Here is a 21,943-nt window from a genome sequence, read left to right on the forward strand (position 1 = left end):
ATCTAACTCAAACCTATCCAAAATAAACAGTATGGTCGTAGATTTATGATAGACCAATGTTTTACTAAAACAAAACAAACCAAAAAAATTCGTGTTTACGTACCTCTGTTACTTCTGGAGATTGATATTGCCTTGCGTAGATATGCCCGCTTACTTCACGCTGCATATTAGTGTTACTGCATGTTTTCTCTAGTTCTTCAACAAGGTCCTTGATCCGTGGACGCCCTTTGCTCGAACCTGACACACAGAGAACAGCGACGCGCAAGATCGACTTGAAGTCGTCCAAATTCACTTGTCCCTGGAGGCGCGGATCAACAAAGTCAGTGAGCGGCCGCTTCCCTGCCGACGCATCCCTGGCCTGCACGCATATATAGTTTTCAAGCAATCAGCAGATCAGCTGATAGACAGGACTGCGATGCTGCATTTGGTTAATTTCATACCGCTCTGGTCAGAGAATCTCGTGCCTGGGTGTTCAGTTCGATCACTTTCCGCCCTGACAAAACTTGCAAGATTACAATTCCGAAGCTGTAGATGTCACTGGCGCAGGTGAGGTTTCCATTCGACATGTACTCAGGATCCATGTAGCCAATGGTTCCTCTGATGTCAGTGAAGCACTGTGTCTCCTTCATCCCCACCATCTTCGCCAGGCCGAAGTCGGAAAGCTTGGGTTCCATCTTATCCGTCAGGAGAATGTTTGTGAGCTGAAAACCAACGCACAAATTAAAAGACCCTGTTCAATATTCAACTAGAAATTAAGTTTGCCATCCAACAAGCTCCAGAAAATCTCCACCTTGATGTCTCTATGGACAATGCATCCATCAGGGTGGATATGAAGAAACCTCAGCCCAACCGAACAATCTCTCAATATCTCAACCCGTTTTCCCCATGGAAGAACAGGCTCTCCTCCTGCAAGAAAATCAAGTCAGTGCTCCGCCATGCATATATTTTGAGAACAACTGGTTTATGGCTTTACTTAATTTCTGTGCCAAGTTGCCATTGGAGCAGAACTCGTAGACCAGAAACCTATCCCCGTCCTCATCGCAGTAACCGAGGAGGGAGACGAGATTGTGATGTCTAACTCTGGAGAGGCCTTCGACTTCCCGAGTGAACGAGTTGTTGGTGGCGCTGGTGTAGATGTGCTTGATCGCCACGAGCTGCCCGCTGGGAAGCACACCTTGGTGGACTCGGCCTGCACTGCCTGCGCCCAGGAATCCCTCACTGCTATAGTTGATTGCCTTCTCAATCTCTGCTTTGGAGAATCGGTAGAGGCCGGACCATGCGCTAGTGTCTTTCTCTGCTGCATCGCTGCCTGCAAATTAAGAACATCTATTTGTATCATTAGCCATGTTCCTAATCTCTGAATGAGTACACGAACAAGAATGTGCCTTTTTTGTGTTCGTGCCCTTTCCTAATCTTAATCTGCCACAGAGCGATGAGAAGGAAAGACACCGTCGCTGCAAGCAGAATCCCCAATATGTATATGCATGTGGCCAAAACACCTGAACACACAACAATCTATACGCGTGAGAACAGTTAATTGCTTGATTTGATGATAATGGCGAGGAAGAGTACTCTCAATGAATCATGGCACTTACGCAGCTTTCTACTCGCCGATGTGTTATCTAAGAAGAAACAAGAAGAAAAACTTAGAATTAGCACAAGTCGAAAGCGTAGGAACTGTCCACATGTGCGAAACAAAATCTACCTTGGGAATCCATGGCCGCCAAGCACCGGTAGTAGTCAGCAGTCCAAGTGTCGTTGGCGATCCTAGAAGAGGCAACTGCCGTAACGGTGGCGACGCTACAAACTGCCTTCTCGCTGTCATTATCATCAACCTTGAAATGCTTGACGACGGCCTGTATCGCCTCGGAGATCCTATCGGTGCAGCTCGAGCAAGCGGTCAGAAAAGTTACAGGATTGAGCTCCGAACAGGTGGCGATGAGTGCGTCGAAAGCAGGACCAACAGTAGCGGTGAGCGAGGAGGGAGTGAGGGCGGCGCAAGTAGAGTTCGGTTGGTGGAGTTGGTCGAACCCACAGGAAGCCAAGGAGGCATCGACACGGTGAGGAAGGAGGGCGGTGCAATCGGCCCACCGCTGCGGATCCAGAAGAATGGGTTGGTCAGGCGCTGAGGAGTTGGCGACGGCTCTCGAGAAGAAGTTGAGGCCATGGCGGCAGCATCGGGTGGTCCTGACGTTGTTCCACACTCTCACTCGCCCAGAATCTGGATGAACACATTCTCCTACGGGACTGTAAGGGAATGCCTCCAAATCCAAGCCGCAATCTGTCGGAAACAAATTTCAACAAATATACTAATGATAATTAACAAAGGAATGAAATGTAATGCATAAATTAAAAGACCTGTAAACTGCTGCTGAGCTCCAACAATGGCGAGGAAATAAGAGATGATGCAGAGAAGCACTGAAACCTTCATATTCTCGTTCCCAGCTTACTTTTGAAGATGGAGCAAAGAAGCGACGGCGTGTGTGCCTAAGCATGGAAGGCCAAGCCACAGACAACATTATGACGGGAAGGATGAGGACGGATCAATCTCCCCATTTTTTAGTCTCCAAGAGCTATTGCCTCTATATATAGAATCTGTTCCTAATTGTTCTTGTCTTTTTGAGGCCTTGTGAAGATCGATTTCTCAGTACGTTGCATTGGAACTATAAGGTTGACAGTGAGATCTTTGGCTTCTCTACCTATTCATTCTATTATAAAAGACCATATAGATTTGCTCATGCGTCATGCCTTAGTCACCATTCCTGGATTATCTTGTTAATTTATATATATACAACAATACTAATATTGATTAATTAGACCTTCATTCAATTTTTGTTTCTCTGTATTTTTAGTACTATTGCCTGAGAAAACCATAGCACTGATCCATAAACCAACACCTAGCTAGCTACATCTAATCATTGTGCCTTTTGATTCTTCCTCACCTCTTCCAATGACACACTCCCTTACTTGAGTACTCCTTTAGGCTTTAGCACCTTTAAGCTACACAACACATGCCTCTATCCATGTATTCCAATGATTGAAGGTAACTGCATGTTATCCAACACAGTGAGGGGCGTGGACTTACGTTTGAGATGCATGAACCTTAAAAGGTCTCGAGCTCAAGTTGCATCAGCCGTCAGGTTGTGCACATCGATGATGGATGTGTGTGGGGAATGGGTGAGCAGTTCTTTCTTATATACGATTAAGTTGAGCCCTGCAGGGTGGTTGTTAGATCTTGACCAGATTCTCTCTCTCTCTCACTCTCTCTTCCCATTTATTTATTCAATCTTTGATTTGGGCCTTCCGGCTACTGTACTAGCTACCATTGGAGGATATAATTGGAGCTCCTTTAACATATTTGATGCTCGTTGTCTGAAGAGGTTTTTGACCTTGTGTGAGATATTAAAATGGTGAGATTAAAAAAGCAGTGCCACATGAGAAGTTTGGTGAGAGCTAAAAGTAAAAGCCAGCTCTGTAAAGCGAGCCTTGATGCTTCCTCCTCCTCCTCCTCCTCCTCCTCCTCCCTCTCTCTCTCTATCTCTCTCTTTCAGAAGACAATAAACATGAAAGAAACAAATTAAGACGATGGCACTGATCAAAGTCTAAATTTGAAGAATGAAGAGAACAATTAGAAAAGGCAACCAACCCTGTGCGTCCTTTGGCTCAAGAATGTTGTGGAAGAAATCTGTGAGTTTGAATCGCCAAAGAAGTTAATCGTGTGTGGCCACATCGAGACATGGCATGTCGCTGGCTACACCAACAACAAATAGTAGTTCTGAATTAAATAGTGCAGCCAATTGCAGAAAAAATAAATAAATAAATAATAATATTATTTTAATAAATCATAATTGATTAGATGATCTAAACTTATTTATCTGTTTTTAAATATGATGAAGAATGTGAAATTACAGTTATGCCCCTTCTTGCTAGTCCTGTCAAATTCGCTCCTCTCGGGCTTTCCGCTGAATTCGGCGCTCTGCCTTTCCCGATGGAAAAGGAAGCTTTTTGGAGCTCCGACGGCCATTCCGGCGACGTCCAGCCGCCGCCGGGGATGCGCTCTGGCTCGTCCAAGCAATCATCGAGCCGCTTTCGTAACGTCGTCTGGAAGCAGCCTGTGACCCACGACGGCGACTTGGAGTCGGCGCTCGGCTCTCTCGTCTCGTCCCCGCTCTCCCACCCGATAATCTCGTACGATGGCGCCGTCATAGGAGAGCTCATCGGTCGGATGGAGACCATATGCAACTCCGATGAGATGTCCACGGGTTCTCAACGCCATGGCGCCAAAAATTCTAGCTACAGCAGTCCCTTGAACTCCCCTCCGCAGCTTAACCTTTCCGCCGTGGATCGCCGACATGGCCGGGGAGGCCTCCTAGTTCCCGTGAATCCAGAGACTGGAGCCCGCTGCATGCCGTTCTCGGACGACCAATGGTTTGCGGATGGAGCCGCGAGTCTTTCTCGAAGTGGAGGAATGTTCTCCCCCAGCTTCGAAGGAAAATTCCGGCTCCCGGAGACTCCCGTGCAGCTTCCGGGGCCCTCGTGCAGCAAGTCTCTCACTGGATATCGTACTGGCGGCGCCCAACTGGAGATGGAGACGAGGTCTCAATTTGGGAGATTTCTAAAGCCGCAGGGGTCGGAGGTCGGCGATGGGCAAGAGGACTCGTCGACCTCCGACAGGGTTACGGCGGAGGCATCTTCCTTGACCTTGAGAGGAATCAGCGACAACAATTCAAAGAAAAGAAAGGTCCCTGCCAAGGATAAAGGAAAGGAATCCGCCACCAATCCAACAAATGTACTATCAAATTTCTTCTCCATCTTGCTTCTTTCGCCAAAATTTTTGCCGTTAAATTTAAATTGACAAATTTTCAAGTGAAGATGGCAGAGAATTCTGATGCAAAGAGATCCAAATCAGGCAAAACAAATGGCGCCGTAGAGAATTCTGGTGCTGCAGAGGAGGCCACGATGAACATTGAGCAAGACGGAGATACCGGTCGGAAATCCAGCAAAGATAACGATAGCGAGCCACCGAAGGACTACATCCACGTGAGAGCAAGAAGAGGACAAGCCACTGATGCTCACAGCCTGGCTGAGAGAGTGAGTAGACAAGGAATCACTATTCATCTGCCACTTGTGTTCTCTGTTTCAGAGACTCAGCGATGCAATGGATTCATCGCCCGCCCTCTTTCTCTTTCGACAGGTGAGAAGAGAGAAGATCAGCAAGAGGATGAAGTTCCTGCAGGATCTCGTGCCTGGTTGCAACAAGGTACTGAACTTGCCGCCTTTGCGAGTTTCAGATCTCTCCCTTCCCTACTAAAATTTGGATCGCAGGTTACTGGTAAAGCCGTGATGCTCGACGAGATCATAAACTACGTGCAGTCGTTGCAACAGCAAGTCGAGGTATCAACGTTTGCAGATCGATCTTGTGAGCTGGAATTTTTACCTGAATCCCTTTTATTCTGCTTGTTATTTTTCAGTTCCTCTCCATGAAGCTGACCACGCTGAATCCTCAACTCGAAAACATGGAAAATCTCCTTCCAAAAGAAGTAAGTTTCGCAATCTCCCTCCCCATGCATCATTCTTCCTGAATTCCAACAACCTTACTTTGGTGTGCACCTGTTAATTTACAAGTACCGAGTGAGTGGGACAATGCCAGGGCCACTTTATCCAGCAGAAATGGCGACTGCAGCAGCATATCCATGTCCTCATACTTCAGGCCTCGAAGCACAGTTCTTGAATCCTCAGACTCAAACAATGCAATTGGCTGCCATGGATGGACTTGCGGATGCTACTCCTCAGGTAAAGAATGCAATTATCGATCATCTAACCAGATCTTTAACTGAAGACTGTTTATCGTTTCAGCTTGCGGAATTTTGGGAAGGCCTGCAGACTGCTGCTCAGATCAACTTTGAACATGATCATTTGTGTGGTAAGTATATGGAATAGCTTATAAATTGGCTTCAACAGATAGCAGAAGGAACTCTGATTGGGGCCTCTGTATATAACCAGGAGATTGCTACAGAACAAGTTCATAACTTCGAGCACAAGGTTTGTAACAATTGAAAGCCTGGGAGTGGAGGAGCATTGTTTGAAAAAATATCTGATTTTACAGTAAAATGAAGCAGTGTTACGTTCTTTAAGTAAAACTGAGTGTTACCATGATTGTTTACTTCTGACGATTGTTGTTGGCAGTACCTAAATTAATATAAAAAAATCATGAGGTTCAAGATTTGATAAAATTATTAAAATATCAAAATTTTAATTTTAGGGGATTTTTTTTAAAGAATGCTTCTTAATTTTGTTACCATTAAAAGGGAATTACATGTTTTTTTAATTAAAAATAACGTTTGTAGCACTATTATAGTAGTTTTTTTTAATGAAAATTACTATAAATAATTTTGGTCAAATTGCTCCATTTTGCATAATTTTGGTCAAAATTATATAGTTGCAAAAATAATATTAAATTGTGATTAAAAAATACATCTTGTAACAAGATTATTCTTTGATTTAGTTTTTGATATAACAAGTAGGATAAAAACCTTTTTAATTGTTGGTATAAAAAATAAAATAGCAGATGCAACATTAATAATAAGAGTATGATGTATTAATAAAAATAATAATTGGATGGTAGGTTAACGAAGAGATTTTAAAAGACCAAAAGTTAAAGTTTTTTTAATAGATTGAAATAATTTTGATCGAATTAAAAATGAGTATTTTAATATATAAATATTTCATATGTAGTAATTTTGACTAAGTTGGAGAAAATTTATTTTACCATGATTAATAATTTTGACTAAATTATTATAATAATATTTAAAATAAAACAATACTTTTAGGATGAAAAAAATGAAAAATCTTCATAATAATCATTGGAGATAAATGGGAGGTAAACATATAGAATGTTATTTTTTGTCCTATATGGTATGCTATTAATTATATATAATTTTTATGGTGAACCTTCCAAAATTTATCCTACTCATAACTAATTCCTAGCAATCCGATAATATATATTATTAAAATAACTATAAAATATTAACTGATAATTTCATCAATATCATGTCTTTGGATTTTTGCAAAAATAGAAAATATTTTCTCCAACAGTGACAAGTATTTTTTTAATATTTCTATAATTTCTTTTTTGATGGCTGCTTTAATTTTGACAGTTATTTTGGTACCAAATACATTATTTTTATTCCTCAGTTTCCATATTGTTAGACTTTCCCCTCCATCTCTCTTAAATACAAAGATCCAAAATAAAAAACTACCTGTTTTGTAATTTTGTTCTATTTGCAACATTACAACTTTTTTTTATTGAGAGATTTTCTAGGTACATCTCCGCTATTTTGGTTGTCTTTCTGATCCTGTTCTTTATCTTCGGACTATATATTGCATTCTTGACAGTACTGATGTATAAGACAAACCCATCTCTTCCTCTCAAGGGACATAGACAATGGACCATGAGACGCCAAGCTTTGAAGTTCCCAGGCATGTCTTAAAGGTGGTCTTTGCCCAGTGTCTGCTAGAGAGCGATGGCATCACCATCAAGAGAAGTATAGGAAGGTGCTCAGCGTGATATTCCATTTACTTCCAATCCTCTCCTTCAAATTATTATATTCCATGCATGTCAAGAAGTAGTGTTGGTGTTGGAATTGCAGGGAAGATGCTAAATTCTTGGATCCTTTCATCCTGCTAGACGAGTTCACTGGTTTGTCAATGATTTTCACAGTTTGCCTTCAAATCTGAGTTCTTTCTAACAGTTTTAACTCATCTGTAATTGCAGTCTCTTCACCTGCTGGATTTCCGGATCACCCTCATAAAGGTCTGCACTGCTCATGTCTGTCGTGTAGTCGTTTACTTGTCAGATATCCGAAAAGATCAACAATTCCTATTCCTTGACAGGTTTTGAAGCAATAACATACATGTTAGAGGTAATAGCTAGCTAACAACGTATCTACGTGAAATTTATGAAGATTGTGATTGGCGTTGAGTTGTACTTTTGTCGCAGGGAGCCTTTGCTTCCCAAGATTTCAATGGCCACAAAAGCATCCTGAAAGCAGGAGATGTGCAGGTGATTGTTTCCGGCAACTCATCATCAAATCTCGCCTCTGAATTTATTGATATGTGATTGCTTCCATCTTCAGTGGTTGAACACGGGCAGAGGGATCATTCACTCTGAGATGAGTGCCGGAGAAGGCCAAAGTAAAGCATTGCAGCTATGGATCAATCTCTCCTCCGAACGTAAAATGTACTGGTTTCACTCTTTTCTTTTCTTTTTTTGGTTTCCTTCGTTCATGTACGTAGTTGATGGGGATTGGAATTATTGATTCGTAAATAAAGGCTGGAGCCACGGTGCATGGAAGTCGAGAGCAGGGACGTGGCCAGGGTCGAGAAGGGAGACTTCAACGTCGCCGTAATCGTCGGAGAGTCTAACGGTGTGCGCTCGGCGGTCGACACTGTCACGCCGATCATGTTCCTGGATTTCACATTGAAGCCGGGCGCGCAGGTCCGCCAGCCCGTTCCACGGTCGTGGAACGCCTTCGCCTACGTCGTCGAGGGGGCAGGGGTGTTCGGCCACCCTGGAGCGCCGCCCGCGACGGAGATGCAGGCTGTGCTGCTGGGCGACGGCGACGGGGTCGAGGTTTGGAACCGGTCGTCGGAGAAGCCGCTGAGGTTTCTGCTGATCGGCGGCCGGCCGGTGGGAGAGGCGGTGGTGCATCGAGGGCCCTTCGTCATGAACACGGAGGCAGAGGTAGAGGAGGCGATTCAGGACTTCCGAAACAACCGAAATGGATTCCAACGAAGGAACTAATCGAAGAAATTATACATTGAAAAATCAGAATAAAATAAAAAGATGGCAAGAACAACTTCACTTGGAATTTGGATGGCGCCAAGAACAACTAAATTATATACTTTAGTTTGGTTTTGTTAATAACTAAACCTTTGGTTTGATTGTTAGCATTAGGAAGACTGGCGCTTAATCAGAGAAAAAGATCAAGATTTCCAGAACACGTTTAAATTATTAAGGAAGCCACAGGGAAAACCAGCATCGCCACTATAGCAAAATACACCGAATAGATGTTCCCAGACTGCTGTCGAGATGAAATGACAGTCTGACGCACAGGAAACTGAAAGCAGAAGCAAGAAACGATCGATCATGACACTCGCTCGTCATCATACAATCAATTCTGCTAGGCGCTAGCTGCCTTCTCAATCAGCAACGCCAGCATTGTCTTCACCGTGTCAGGCGACACAGTTGAGGCCCAGACATGGCCGCCACAGACTCCAATTCTGCGTCCACTCGGCCACGGAAACAAAAAAAAAAACAGAACAGTTCAAGATCGATGGAGTCAATCAACCATGGTTAGTTAGTCAGTGTTCATGAGTTACCCTCTTTGGCTTTCGGCAGAGGAGCTCAGGTGGGATCTTGTAGAGATCCTCGTCCACAGCCTTGGGAGCTCTCCTGGGCATCCTCTCTGCCGCCACTCTCGCTTCACAAGCTCGCTGCTTCTTCCCCTTTTCACCACCTCCCTTCCTCACCTGAAACGAGCAAACATCGTATATATATCAGACGAAGGTGCGCGCGCAGAATTCTGTGTACCTTCTTTTGGCAGGCGACGGGTTTCACCGGGGCTGCCGCTGCTTCTTCATACTTGACAAGCTCTCCATCTGCTGATTCAAAGCGCTGAGTGATGGGTTCATCGGAATAATTCCAGTTGCCAAACGCCGGAATCTGGCGCCTTCCCCTCACCATCTCCCGCAACCACTCAACAGTTTAGCCGCTCGATCGTATTCATAGAGTAGTAGAGGAGCAGCTCCTTCTCCTTCTCCTTCTCCTTCTCTCAGGTGCCTGTGGGGCGGTCTTTCATGCATTGCCAAATTGTAACAAGATGCATCTCTTGATTTGACGCGACTGCAGTTCAGTCCTCTTAAAGTGGAGGAGCAGGGCAGGCTTAATTAGAAGGGAAACTGTCCTACTCTATGGAAGGCTCGGTTAGCTCGATCAACGCTCTCGCTCTCTCTCTCGATCGATTGGTGGTGCAGAGTGCGTCCAGATGTAGAGGTCTTCTTCAATCACTTTCCCGTCGCATGCTCACACGTGAAACTTTTACCTCGAGGACATCATCACGTTTTACGGATTCAAACAGAGATCGCAGGAGCTTCTTTTTTAATGGTTGGACTGTCCGATCGTTCAATATAAATAATATAGTTGTTTGAAGAAAGACAGACTCGAATATATTATGTAGAAAATGATTTTAAAAATTTTAAAAATTTTAAAAATTAAATTGTGTAGAAAATCATAATAAATTGTTTGGATCTATTCATTGTTTGGTTTCTTCAGTCAACTCAAATTTTGTCGCATCCCGTCCCATCCCATCGCATCGCAGCCGTTCAATGCGAGGCTCATCTACGGTTAGAGATAAGTGCCAGAAACGACCCTCCACCATAGCCAAACCAACCAACGCACAAAAACAAATATGCGACCCTTCTATAACGGCCTCGGGTCTCTCTCTCTCTCTCTCTCTCTCTCTCTCTCTCTCTTCATGGATCATCGGAAGAACGACGGCGACGCATATCCTCACGGCTTTGGCTTCCCGTACCAACAACATCCGCCCCCTCGCCACCTCTTCCCCTCCAATTCCTTCTCCGGCGGTGGCTCCGTCGCCATCCCTCCGACTTTCCAACACCTCGATCACTCCGGCTCCTTCCGCCATCCTCCTCCGCCGGATGCCTGTCCTCCTTACCACATTCCCCATTTCGTTCCCTTCGATCCCAATCCCCCCTCTTTCCACCACAACCATCACCACCACCACCACCACCACCACCACCACAGTGTTGTCTTCCCGTCTCGATCCAACAGCTTCGCCGATTACGAGGCGTCATCCCAGCATTCTAGGCATGCATCCTTGGCCACTTCGTCGCCGATCGAGGTTCTTCCCGATGGCCGCCTCCAGGATATGGTGGTGTATGGTCACCCTGTCACCTCCCTCCACGTCAGCTTTTCTTCCCCTCACTTCGCGACTCTCCCTAGCCCCTCCGCCGGATCGCATCACCTTCACGGGGCAAGCTTCGATGGGCAGCCAATGGTGCCTTTCGCAGGCCGCAAAGGCCAGGCGTCCCTAAAGGTCCTTCTACTCCACGGAAGCCTCGATGTGTGGGTTTGCGAGGCGCGGTTCCTCCCAAACAAGGAGCAATTCTCCAAGACTCTGGGAGACATGCTCGGTCCGCGGCTGACCAGCACTTTGAGCGGTAAAATGAGACAGTTGCCGTCGATCACCAGCGACCCCTATGTCACCATTATGGTGTCTGGCGCGACGATCGGCCGTACCTACGTGTTGAGCAACACCGAGAATCCTGTTTGGATGCAGCATTTCAATCTCCCAGTAGCGCACCATGCTGCTGAAGTTCAGTTCTTGGTCAAGCACAACGACATCGTTGGCGCACAACTCATGGGGACGGTTTCTATCCCGGCAGAATGGATTTACTCCGGTGAGAGGCTGGAGGGATTTTATCCAATTCTTGATTCAAATGGGAAACAATGCAAGGCAGGAGCTGTTCTCAAGTTATCAATTCAGTATTTCCCGGTGGCGAAGCTCACCATGTACCATCATGGGATTAGTGCTGGTCCTGCTTACTGCGGTGTGCCGGGAACATACTTCCCTCTGAGGAAAAGTGGGAATGTCACACTTTACCAGGACGCCCATGTCTCAGATGGTTGCCTTCCAGAGCTGAAGCTTGAAAACGGGATGAATTATGTTCATGGGAAGTGTTGGCATGACATTTATGATGCAATCAGCCAGGCCCGTCGCTTGATTTACATCATTGGATGGTCAGTTTTTCATGCAGTTCGTCTGGTAAGGGATACTGGTCACGACTCATGCCTTACTCTTGGGGATCTGCTTAAATCCAAGTCTCAGGAAGGAGTCAGAGTGTTGCTTCTTGTGTGGGACGATCCAACTTCGAGGAGTATTTTGGGTATCCGTACGGTAGTGCCAAATATCCTCCATTACTTATTTGTTTCTTCGTTTCCCTATGCCAATTTTGCCCTCGAATATTCATCTTGAAGAAGTGTTCTCAATATCCCTCAAACTTATGTGAAATTTGGATTTACAAACTAAAAACTTAGTGTGCAAAACCAGAGTACACTTTTACCGAAGAGAACTTGAATGTGGCAAATGAAAACACTTACTTCTTTCTTTTAAAAGAATGAAAATATTAGTAGAAACTCTTAACAGCCGCTCTATGCCTTCCTCACTTATTCATTAAACTCAAAATGGCGCTTTCCATCTTTACTTCTAGATATTTCTTAAATGATGCTAGAAAAAACCAGATTATTATTGTTCCTTTTACTGTTAGATAGGAATCTGTATTCTTTCTTATTTGATTTGTCTGTATTTTTTATTTTCCTTATGTTATTGATTCAGGTATATGTGAGTTTGTGCATTTTCCTAGATATCCTTGTGACACAAATAGCTTTTTCTTGATTAAAGCATAATTGTATAAGCAATTAATCGCAAAGAAGCCACTTTTGTTTGCAAGATTGGTTGGTTCATATGGCCTTAATCCAGAATAGTTAATACATAGTAATGTTACCTTTATGCACAGTGTCGAACAATCATTGAAACTTCCAAATTACTTTTCTTGTCAGATTTATTTGATCGTATCTACCAGCTTGTTAATTGGTGTCTTATATGAAGTCATACATGCTTGTTGTATAGTTATTACTCCTTTCATCAACACAATGTTGTTGTTTCATGTGGCAAGGCTTCCTTGGTCAACCGGAAGATGCTTATACATCATTCTTCTTATCTACAAATATTCTTCTCAACAAAAATAATATATTATTCCAACAAAACCAAAGTAGTATTTTGTATGTTTTATTATTCTTTCAGTGCATTTGATAGTGTGGAAGTTATTATCGCTTCCCAATTTTTCTCACATTATTATATATGCAGAGCGGTGTCATGGGGACCCATGATGAGGAAACTCGTCATTTTTTCAAACACTCCTCTGTGCAAGTGTTGCTTTGCCCCCGTTCAGCTGGGAAGCGGCATAGTTTTGCAAAACAAAAGGTTATTTTCATGTATTATGTAATCTTTCATCAGTTAACATAAAATTAGTTTCTTAAATCCATGATTCTATGTTTATTTTTTTCACTCTTTATGCAACTTCAAAAATGCATGATTATGCATATTTCAATTTGAATGCACTGTTGATGTTCGCTCCTTAAACTATTTATTTTCTACAGACTACAATTTGTCAATGAGAGTCTCAATCCTTTATTGTAATAGAAGATGTATGATTAATGATTGTTGTCAAAGATGTTCCCTTTCTTAATACACACTAGCATATTAAGTGGAAATGGTTCAGTTTTAACCAAATCTGTAGAATATCAATGTGTAAAACTCAAGTCTCTAAGTTAAATAGATTGCCTTTTTAGTTTTTATTTAGTATAATGCTTGCAGCATTTAGTTTCAGAATTGACTATGGCAACAGACAACTAACAACCTGAATGCAGATGCACTATGATTTTTATGCTAAGGTGTCAGCTAAAGTGAGTTAAATTTAAATTAGCTTAACTTTGATAGCATAGATGGTACAATCAAGATTAAGATAGGTTGAGAAAATTTAGATATATGTAGGGAAACTTAGAACAAGGTTACTGACATATCAAACACTAAGTACCAATGAACTTTGAGATCTGTTGAGAATTGGAAGCTACATAATGAAGTCAAGATCTGTTGACAAGATATTTTGTTAGGTGAGACTACATTTGAAAGCATCTAGTTGGATCAAATGGAATTTCTGAAGAAGAAACATCTATTGTAGACTTATACTATTGCAGTATAAATTGAATCACCAGAACTTGAGATTAAGATACAGTGATACACCAAACGAACAGAGATAGCATAGGTTTTTTTACCATGTTTTATGGCCTTTTTGATTGACACTTCTATAAAGAAATTTCACAAGAAAAAATAGTTTGATGTTTTTGATATCAGGAAACAGGAACTATTTATACCCATCACCAGAAACAAGTGATCGTGGACACAGATGCTGGTAATAGTAAAAGAAAAATTACAGCATTTCTTGGAGGGCTTGATTTATGTGGTGGGCGATATGATAACCAAGAACATCCTTTATTTAGGACATTACAGTCATTGCACAAGGACGACTATTATAACCCTGCTTTTGCGGTAATATTCCATTTTTCCTCAGTAATTATGTTCTCGCGACTTGATTTCAGTTTCAATTGCTCCTCTTTCTGTTTCTGTTATATTTTTTCAGTTAAGGGTAATTGATTGAATGTTTTGATCTACTATAAGCAAGTTGGAAAAGATGAAAGGACCAGAGCCCAAAGAAAATCATCATATGAAATTCTACCTTAACCTACACCTACATGTTTATCACTATTCATACAAGAATCTACCCTTAAATTCTAAATACAATTCACATTCTTCAGGAAAACTTTAAGTTTGACAGTTATCGAAATTGAAGCTCCAAATTGATTCAAACTCATCATTTAAGTGCACATAATCAAACTTAGCATTCGTCTAATAACTTGCAATAAAGATTACAACTGCATATCCAAGAAAAGTCATCATTATGAGCCAGCATAAGCTTATTATCAAACATCAAATTCACTTGATTATCTTACTACTGCAGCCTCATCTCAAAATGAAAAGATAAGTGGAAGAAGATTATATGATCAAAATTTACTTTAATTCATCTTGACACTTGTTCAAGTAAAAATGAGTTTGATACACTGTTTAATTCGACTATAATTGATATATTCTTACTAAAAGTAGAAAATAAGTCAAAGAAGATTAAATGAAAGAAACCATCAAAATTCATCTCGATACACTTTTACATATATTCCCAATGTATAGTATTGATAGTGTATAGCACAATAAAATTTTAATTCAATTAAATATCTAAGTGCTATAATCTTATTTTTAGAACTAAACAAACTAAGTGAAAGAGTATTATAAGAATAAAACTCATCTTGACACACATTGATACATGCCAAGTGTGTTGATCATCAACATATATAGTATGGTGTTGAAACTGTTATGTTCCAGCCAGGTACTATGAAACTCTTGTAAAGAGCAGTGAGTTTTTAATCCTTGGTTGTGATGGACCATTGCTTGAACACCTTAGCTAGTTTATATAAAACTGTTTTTTTGAGTTGGCAACATTCACCGATGCAAATAATGATCAAAATTATTTGTCATTGCTTCGAAATTGAGATAACATTATATAATGAAATGTGGGTGGGTGAGTCGCCAAAAATTGTCATGTTATATATCAACATACAATATCCAGGAGATTTTTTTTTTCAAAAAAATAATAAAAAAACATTTAGAGCAATCTATGAACCAAGAGTATGGTTGTTGGGTGAATATCTTAATTGATAGATAACTACAAAAATGCAGGAGTTGAAAAATAAAATTATTAGTTGTGAAAAACTAAATTGTTGATGAAAATTACTCTAGATATCCTGTTGTTGGAGTTCTGAAACATTAACTTTTAACTTGCATATGAAATTTTCATTCTTCAATTTTGTTCCTCGCCGAAAGATTTGAATTAAACAAAAGTTCTATGCCTAAAGAGTATCCTAAGAACTACAAGAACTTTGACCTATAACTTATTGGTGATGCTAGCAAAGAAAATAGCTGAATAGCAGAAAACATATATCTGCTAATTTATTTGAAGGGTGATATTTTTGTGAAGCTGGAAAGTTCAACATCATTCCAAGTTTCTAACATGTTTCCATTTATAGAGTTCTGATAACAAGGGCCCAAGACAACCATGGCACGATTTGTATGCTAGAATCGAAGGTCCTGCTGCATATGATGTTCTGATGAATTTTGAGGAGCGTTGGTTAAAAGCAGCAAAACGTAATGGAGTCAAAAGGTTGAAGAAATCTGATGATTCATTGTTGAAGATTCAAAGAATTCCCGATATCATAGGTTTAAGTGATTTAATGTACCTGAATGATAATGATCCTGAAACTTGGCATGTCCAGGTAGAATCTAGCATTATTGCTAGCCATAGTCTGTGCTTCTTAAATGATTTTAACGTTTGAAAGGGATCTTTGTCTAAACACAGGTGTTCCGTTCAATTGATTCTAACTCTGCTAAAGGTTTTCCTAAAGATCCGAGAGAAGCAACTCACAAGGTATACATTTTGTGAATTCAGTGCAAATCCGTGTGCATTTCCTTGTAACATATACTGGAGTGCCAGCAGTTGAATAATTATAGCCGTTCCATTTTTTATCCAACAGAATCTCATTTGTGGGAAAAATGTTCTTATTGACATGAGCATACATACAGCCTATTTACATGCTATCCGTTCTGCACAACACTTCATTTACATTGAGAATCAGTACTTCCTAGGCTCGTCCTTTAATTGGGATTCCAACAATGACTTAGGTAAGCATATTTCACTAGCCCTATTTGGCTAAACCTACTTCAGGAATCTTTAGAAAGAGTATGGCTGCTTTCTCTTTCTTACCTGAAGTGACTAATGTCTTTCAGTTTTTGTTGTTGTTGTTAAGGGAGAAAATGCGTAGGCCATGTATCATGTAATTCAGTATGTTAGTATTTTGAGATCTAATTAATCTGTTATCTTTTGCATTGAAATGTTTGATATTTTTGAAAAATGAATATAGAAAGGATCTCAATATGTGGGATGCAATTTACCCTTTTGACTCCTAATTGATATGAAAAGTGAAAATTATGTTCCATCTGTGTTTCATTGCACCAAATGTTTTTTTAGGAGTATGAATTAATGGTAAATATCATCTTCTGTGACAAACTTGAGTAACTTTTGAATTAGTACTGAAGGATTAATACCCAAGAAAATTCTAATTCATGTAATAAAAAGTAACTTAGTTTGAATATTATTAGTGATATATGGATAAAATTCATGTAGTTGAGCCATTATGAGCCCAAGTAGATAGGATTTGCATGGTTCACTTGGCCAATTCTTTAACATCGGTTTTAAATTTGACCATTAAGTTAACTATGAGCCATTATGATTCATCTTTTAGTTGCTGTGTCAAAAAAACTTCGGTTCTCCTAACTCACATTGGCTGTGCTTAAAAATTATGAAAAAGACTATAAGCTATTTTTCATGATGAATGACATACATGCACATTAGATTGATATGAAAGTGGGTTGAATGACTTTTTCTATGTTTTTTTTACTAATAGGAACTCCACTCTAAAGAAGAGGTGGAAAATTGAGACTCAAGTCCTAGATGCTAGCTCTTTAATTTAGGTTCTCTAGTTGCGATAGGTAGGGAGTACTACTACTGATGAAATTGATTAAGGGTGTGAAAAATACTTTCCTTCTGCCTAAACAAGAATGTATATTTCTTCCCCCTCTTAAATACAAAAAAATTCACACCATAGCAATCCTCTCATAGAAGGCATTTGTTTGGACAATAACTCTCAGAGTTAGCACATTATATCCCTTTTTACTATTAATGTAAATTTCAAATTCTTGAGGTGACACATATTTTGTAAGCAAACTCTAGTCAACACCATTCTCTCGCAGTTGTTACATTTTCTTGAACAGAAAATAGTGGACTATTTCTCTGTTCCAGCGCAATACTGGCATATGGGCCATGCTATCTTCTCTCTTATATAATATCTCATCAATTATTACTTAAATTATTTATGTAATTTTTTTTTACTTACAAGACTTCAGGCGGATTAACTGAAGCATTTCCAATAAAGATAGGGTTACATCAAGGGTCAGCTCTAAGTCCTTATCTTTTTACACTAATCATGGATGAACTTACTGGACATATTCAAGATACTTTACCATGGTGCATGTTGTTTGCAGATGATATTGTATTGGTAGATGAGACACGTGAGGGAGTAAATGCTAAATTAGAATCTTGGCGAGAAACACTAGAAGAGAAAGGTTTTAGGCTTAGTAGAGTAAAGACAGAATATATGGAATTTAAGTTTAGCAATATTGAACGTAGTGAGACAAGTATTAAAATAGGAGATGATGAGTTGTCTGAAACTGAGAGTTTTAAATATTTAGGATCATTTTTGCAAGCCGATGGAGGGATTGAGAGAGATGTCTTACATAGAATACAAACAGGATGGTTGAAGTGGAGGAGAGCATCAGGTGTTTTATGTGATCGTAAAATGCCTCTAAAACTTAAAGGAAAGTTCTATAAAACGGCAATTAGACCTGCCATGTTATATGGCGCTGAATGTTGGGCTATGACTCGAGCACATGAGCAAAAGATGAGAGTTGCGGAGATGAGGATGTTAAGATGGATGTGTGGACATACGAAGATGGACAGAATAAGAAATGAGAGCATTAGAGAGAAAGTTGGAGTTGCATCTATTGAGGGAAAACTCCGTGAGACACGTTTAAGGTGGTACGGACATGTACTTAGACGACCGATAAATGCTCCAGTTAGGCGGTGTTGTACAAGGCTGCTAGTTATGTAACAGCTGTTGATTAGTTAATGTTTTCTCCAATATAATGTCATGTGTTGTGCTGGGATAGTTTTGGTTCTATAACATGTGCTGGGATAGTTTTGGTTCTATAACATGGCATACTACAGTATCACTTATATGCTGCCTTTTAAGAGATTCCAAAAGGCACGTTTTCTTCCAAAACTTGAATATGGACCAATTTCCTTGTATATTATTTAGTCATTTTGTGAAGTTATAGAAGTTTTTAAGTATCACTGGTGATGTTTGTAAAACTACCAATTGTGTTCAGTCAGTTTAGTCAACAGTTATAAAGCACTAGAGGGACAGGTTGGATCTACCTAGGCTCTTGGGCAATGTGGCATTCTACTATTGTGGGTACTTAAGTGGCCACATAGAAAGAGACCTTTTGTTGGAAGGAGATTAGCAACTAGGCAACAGCTTATTGCTATCCTCATGTGGTCTGTTCTTACTTCTTGGTTATCACCACTGTGGCAGCATTGGCCCATATTGTTATCATCACACCTCCAAAATGAACTTAAACTCCACTTCCTACCAACCCTTACAACCACTAAGATAACTAATTAAACCCATACCTGTTCACTTAAGATAAATTGCTTGCACCTCGACCCACTTTACCCAAGCTTTTTGAAGCTCAGATAAACTAAGCCTAACTCATACCCTTGCTTAGTAGAGCTCTTCATAACTTGGTCTTTTCTAGCTAACTTTGGCGACTGACATCCAAGCTAGATCAAGAGACTTGTAAACTTCTATATCATTTTACTCATAGCAACCAGTTATCCTGTATATTTGTTATCTTTTATGTTTTTATAGGTTGTTCTAAGAAATTCTACAGGATAAGAAATAAGTAGAATAATTAATGCTTCTGGGATCATTTGGATTTGTTCCTTCAAATATATCTTTTCAGCCAATTCAGTTTGATGCTTTACAGTCAATGTGCTGATTATTTATGATGATAGTTTTTCTTTTTTTTTTAACTAAATGCATAAAAATGATTTCTTTTGCAGGTGCTAATAATCTCATTCCAATTGAAATTGCCCTGAAAATCGCAAACAAAATCAAGGCAAATGAGCAGTTCTCTGCATATATAGTTATTCCCATGTGGCCTGAGGGTAATCCAAACAGTGCTCCAATACAGAGAATTCTCTATTGGCAGGTTATTTTTATCCATCTTAAATGACGTAAGATAGACATAGATCTTCAAAATGGTAGTTTAGCTACATGCCCTTACAATCTGATTACGCATGCAGAGCACTTGCCCTGCAACAGGAAATTAACCTCTAGTTCTTATCTTTCTCTCAATCTCCTCTCTTCTTCTTCTCTTACACTCCTTTCTTCTATAAATTTGGACTGTTCACATTTCCAATCAAATCACCAAGGAAAAATTTTATTAAGATTGTGATGCGGACATGATTTAGTAAGCTTGCTGATATGTAAAGGAAACTTAGGTGTGTAAGATAATTGAAACTGAGGAAGATGATAAAGATGGAGTTAGAGTGACCATGATGCCTTTTACCAATGAGAGAGGCCCGTTGTCAAGAGTAATATTAGGAGGTTGTGAAGGTGAATACGGGTAGAAATCTAGAGATATTATTAAACATATACTGTTGAAATCTAAATCAAGAACACAGAGATTTAATCTTGAGGTATGTGCTAGGTAAGTAGTGGATATACTTTCACGGAGTAAGGAACTTATAAGCTTATAGTACATCACTGTGGTAAAATAGGATCTACAACTGCACTATTCGTTCTATTTCAACACTAACATCTTCACTTATCCTTCAAAGGTAACATTCACTGATCCGCTTGTTTCCAGTAAAGGTAACTTGATAAATGAAGCATAGATGCATTTTTTTGCATCAAAGTGTCTTTATTAGTCCATTTGCGTTGTCCAAAGTTTGGTGTTTATAGACAATACAATTATCTTATCTATGTTGCTATTGTTTTTGGCATCTAATAATGTGAAGCTTTTGCTGTTTCAGAAAAAAACTATGCAAATGATGTATGAGATAATCTATACAGCCTTAAAGGAAGCTGGTCTTCATGATACATACCAACCCCAAGACTATCTGAATTTTTTCTGCTTGGGTAACCGTGAGGCTCCAGATTTAGCCAATGATAACCAGAATGCACCAATAAACAGTCCTCAAGTAAACTTCTTTTCTTATGCAGATAATTTTACTTTTTGTAAAAAATTGAAGTACTTCTAGATGATCTTTTTCAGGTTCCATGCATCTGCTTTCGACTATGGCTTTAGGACAGTTTCTTTGTTCTGTTTCAGTTAGTATGAGGATTTTCACACTAGATGTCTTGGCTTCCTGTTAATTTAGTCCTTCTACATGGCATTTGTTGTGGTGTGGCGGTGCAAATTTTTACCAAAATGTTACAGACTTGCATTTGTAAATGTTCTCCAGTTCATAATGCATTAGTCCTTGCATGTGCTGGTTTCATCAGGGGCGTGCCAAGAAGAATAGGCGATTTATGATCTACGTACACTCGAAGGGCATGATAGTGGATGATGAATACGTGATATTGGGATCGGCAAATATCAATCAGAGGTCGTTGGAAGGTACAAGGGACACAGAGATTGCAGTAGGAGCATACCAGCCACAGTATACATGGGCAAGAAAAATGTCTGGTCCACGTGGAATGGTAAGATCTCAAACTACAATTTAATTCTTTAAAGAAACTTAGAAATTTATACATTTCAGCATCTTAAGGATACAGAGATCCTTACAGTTGCCTCTTCAAGATTGATTAATGTATATCCATCAATAATCTAATGATATAGTGATATCACGGATGATGGATGCATATACATTAATTAATCTATAAGAGACTATTCCAACGATGATATTTGACCAGCAAGATGTTAAAGATGGTTGTCTGGATTAAATTATCAAAGTGAAATCATGGTCAAACTGTGCAGATTTATGGATATAGATTATCTCTATGGGCTGAGCACATTGGGTTTGTGGAGGAATGCTTTACTCGTCCAGAGAGCCTGGAATGCATGAGACGTGTCAATTACCTTGCTCAACAAAACTGGGAACAGTATGTGTCTGATGAGATTACTGAAATGAGAGGGCACCTGCTGAAGTACCCGGTGCATGTAGATAGCAATGGCAAAGTGAAGCCTCTCCATGGATGCGAGACCTTCCCAGATGTCGGTGGCAACATCTGCGGATCATTTTGTGCCATCCAAGAAAACCTCACCATTTAGCCTAATTTATACTCTCTCGCAGAGCTGAGGAGTTGGAATATAGCTAATAGTTACTCTGTAAATAATAAATATTGCTCAATTATAAGCTTTTCTATACAAGTATAGTTATTTGCTCAATCATAAGTCAACATTTTTTGGTCGCCGCCGGCAATATTCGGGAAAGACTTGCATTTCATTTACCCATAAGTCAAAGTCCACATTTAATAAGGGGAAATTTAGTTTCTTATTCCAAAATTAAAAAA

General features: G+C 40.1%; 4 protein-coding genes and 1 pseudogene across 6 annotated transcripts; 3 read left to right on the forward strand and 2 right to left on the reverse strand.

Moving 5' to 3' along the window:
• Positions 1-7: 7 nt before the first annotated feature.
• LOC141837372 (putative serine/threonine-protein kinase PBL28) lies at positions 8-2,431 on the reverse strand (annotated as a pseudogene).
• A 1,557-nt stretch (positions 2,432-3,988) lies between these two features.
• Positions 3,989-6,080, forward strand: LOC141841868 (transcription factor bHLH62-like). The gene is made up of 8 exons (XM_074730064.1): positions 3,989-4,789; positions 4,873-5,091; positions 5,195-5,260; positions 5,326-5,394; positions 5,472-5,540; positions 5,626-5,793; positions 5,857-5,923; positions 6,004-6,080. Exons 1-8 carry the CDS (start codon positions 3,989-3,991, stop codon positions 6,027-6,029), a joined length of 1,485 nt encoding a protein of 494 aa, XP_074586165.1. The 3' UTR covers positions 6,030-6,080.
• Positions 6,081-7,444: 1,364 nt separating this feature from the next.
• On the forward strand, positions 7,445-8,803 carry LOC141837373 (pirin-like protein). Its single transcript, XM_074724787.1, has 7 exons — positions 7,445-7,554; positions 7,650-7,699; positions 7,775-7,813; positions 7,894-7,922; positions 8,000-8,062; positions 8,136-8,239; positions 8,332-8,803. Exons 1-7 carry the CDS (start codon positions 7,445-7,447, stop codon positions 8,801-8,803), a joined length of 867 nt encoding a protein of 288 aa, XP_074580888.1.
• A 431-nt stretch (positions 8,804-9,234) lies between these two features.
• On the reverse strand, positions 9,235-9,745 carry LOC141842435 (uncharacterized). Its single transcript, XM_074730641.1, has 3 exons — positions 9,593-9,745; positions 9,382-9,531; positions 9,235-9,291 (listed from the first exon to the last, which is right to left on the reverse strand). Exons 1-3 carry the CDS (start codon positions 9,743-9,745, stop codon positions 9,235-9,237), a joined length of 360 nt encoding a protein of 119 aa, XP_074586742.1.
• A 790-nt stretch (positions 9,746-10,535) lies between these two features.
• LOC141838647 (phospholipase D beta 1-like) lies at positions 10,536-21,717 on the forward strand. Of its 3 annotated transcripts, none has more exons than XM_074726184.1 (10): positions 10,536-11,978; positions 12,948-13,064; positions 13,995-14,189; positions 15,776-16,021; positions 16,105-16,173; positions 16,280-16,427; positions 19,486-19,634; positions 20,461-20,628; positions 20,933-21,130; positions 21,408-21,717. In XM_074726184.1, the coding sequence occupies exons 1-10, from the start codon at positions 10,536-10,538 to the stop codon at positions 21,699-21,701; spliced, it is 3,027 nt and encodes a 1,008-aa protein (XP_074582285.1). In that variant the 3' UTR covers positions 21,702-21,717. The 3 variants fall into 3 exon arrangements, with proteins under 3 accessions (XP_074582285.1, XP_074582286.1, XP_074582287.1); XM_074726185.1 differs by having other exon boundaries at positions 11,076-11,978; positions 20,461-20,648; positions 20,926-21,130; XM_074726186.1 differs by having other exon boundaries at positions 11,076-11,978; positions 20,461-20,646.
• The last annotated feature ends 226 nt before the right edge of the window (positions 21,718-21,943 follow it).

Source organism: Curcuma longa, chromosome 11, assembly GCF_044706935.1.
Source record: "Curcuma longa cultivar G26 ecotype Majalengka, Jawa Barat chromosome 11, ITB_CL_G26_1.1, whole genome shotgun sequence".
In the NCBI taxonomy this organism is placed as follows: Eukaryota; Viridiplantae; Streptophyta; class Magnoliopsida; order Zingiberales; family Zingiberaceae; genus Curcuma; species Curcuma longa.

Bases quoted from the DNA above. Each gene is read 5' to 3' on its own strand.
- LOC141837373 (XM_074724787.1), top strand. From the start codon at position 7,445: ATGGACCATGAGACGCCAAGCTTTGAAGTTCCCAGGCATGTCTTAAAG. The intron at 7,555-7,649 runs GTGCTCAGCGTG...TTGGAATTGCAG, and splicing joins ATCAAGAGAAGTATAGGAAG to GGAAGATGCTAAATTCTTGG. The intron at 7,814-7,893 runs GTCTGCACTGCT...ATTCCTTGACAG, and splicing joins TCCGGATCACCCTCATAAAG to GTTTTGAAGCAATAACATAC.
- LOC141841868 (XM_074730064.1), top strand. From the start codon at position 3,989: ATGGAAAAGGAAGCTTTTTGGAGCTCCGACGGCCATTCCGGCGACGTC. The intron at 5,261-5,325 runs GTACTGAACTTG...TTTGGATCGCAG, and splicing joins TCGTGCCTGGTTGCAACAAG to GTTACTGGTAAAGCCGTGAT. The intron at 5,794-5,856 runs GTAAAGAATGCA...TTATCGTTTCAG, and splicing joins TTGCGGATGCTACTCCTCAG to CTTGCGGAATTTTGGGAAGG.
- LOC141842435 (XM_074730641.1), bottom strand. From the start codon at position 9,745: ATGGTGAGGGGAAGGCGCCAGATTCCGGCGTTTGGCAACTGGAATTAT. The intron at 9,532-9,592 runs GTACACAGAATT...TGCTCGTTTCAG, and splicing joins CCGTCGCCTGCCAAAAGAAG to GTGAGGAAGGGAGGTGGTGA. The intron at 9,292-9,381 runs GTAACTCATGAA...TCCGTGGCCGAG, and splicing joins TCTGCCGAAAGCCAAAGAGG to TGGACGCAGAATTGGAGTCT.
- LOC141838647 (XM_074726184.1), top strand. From the start codon at position 10,536: ATGGATCATCGGAAGAACGACGGCGACGCATATCCTCACGGCTTTGGC. The intron at 14,190-15,775 runs GTAATATTCCAT...TTCCATTTATAG, and splicing joins ATTATAACCCTGCTTTTGCG to AGTTCTGATAACAAGGGCCC. The intron at 16,022-16,104 runs GTAGAATCTAGC...GTCTAAACACAG, and splicing joins CTGAAACTTGGCATGTCCAG to GTGTTCCGTTCAATTGATTC.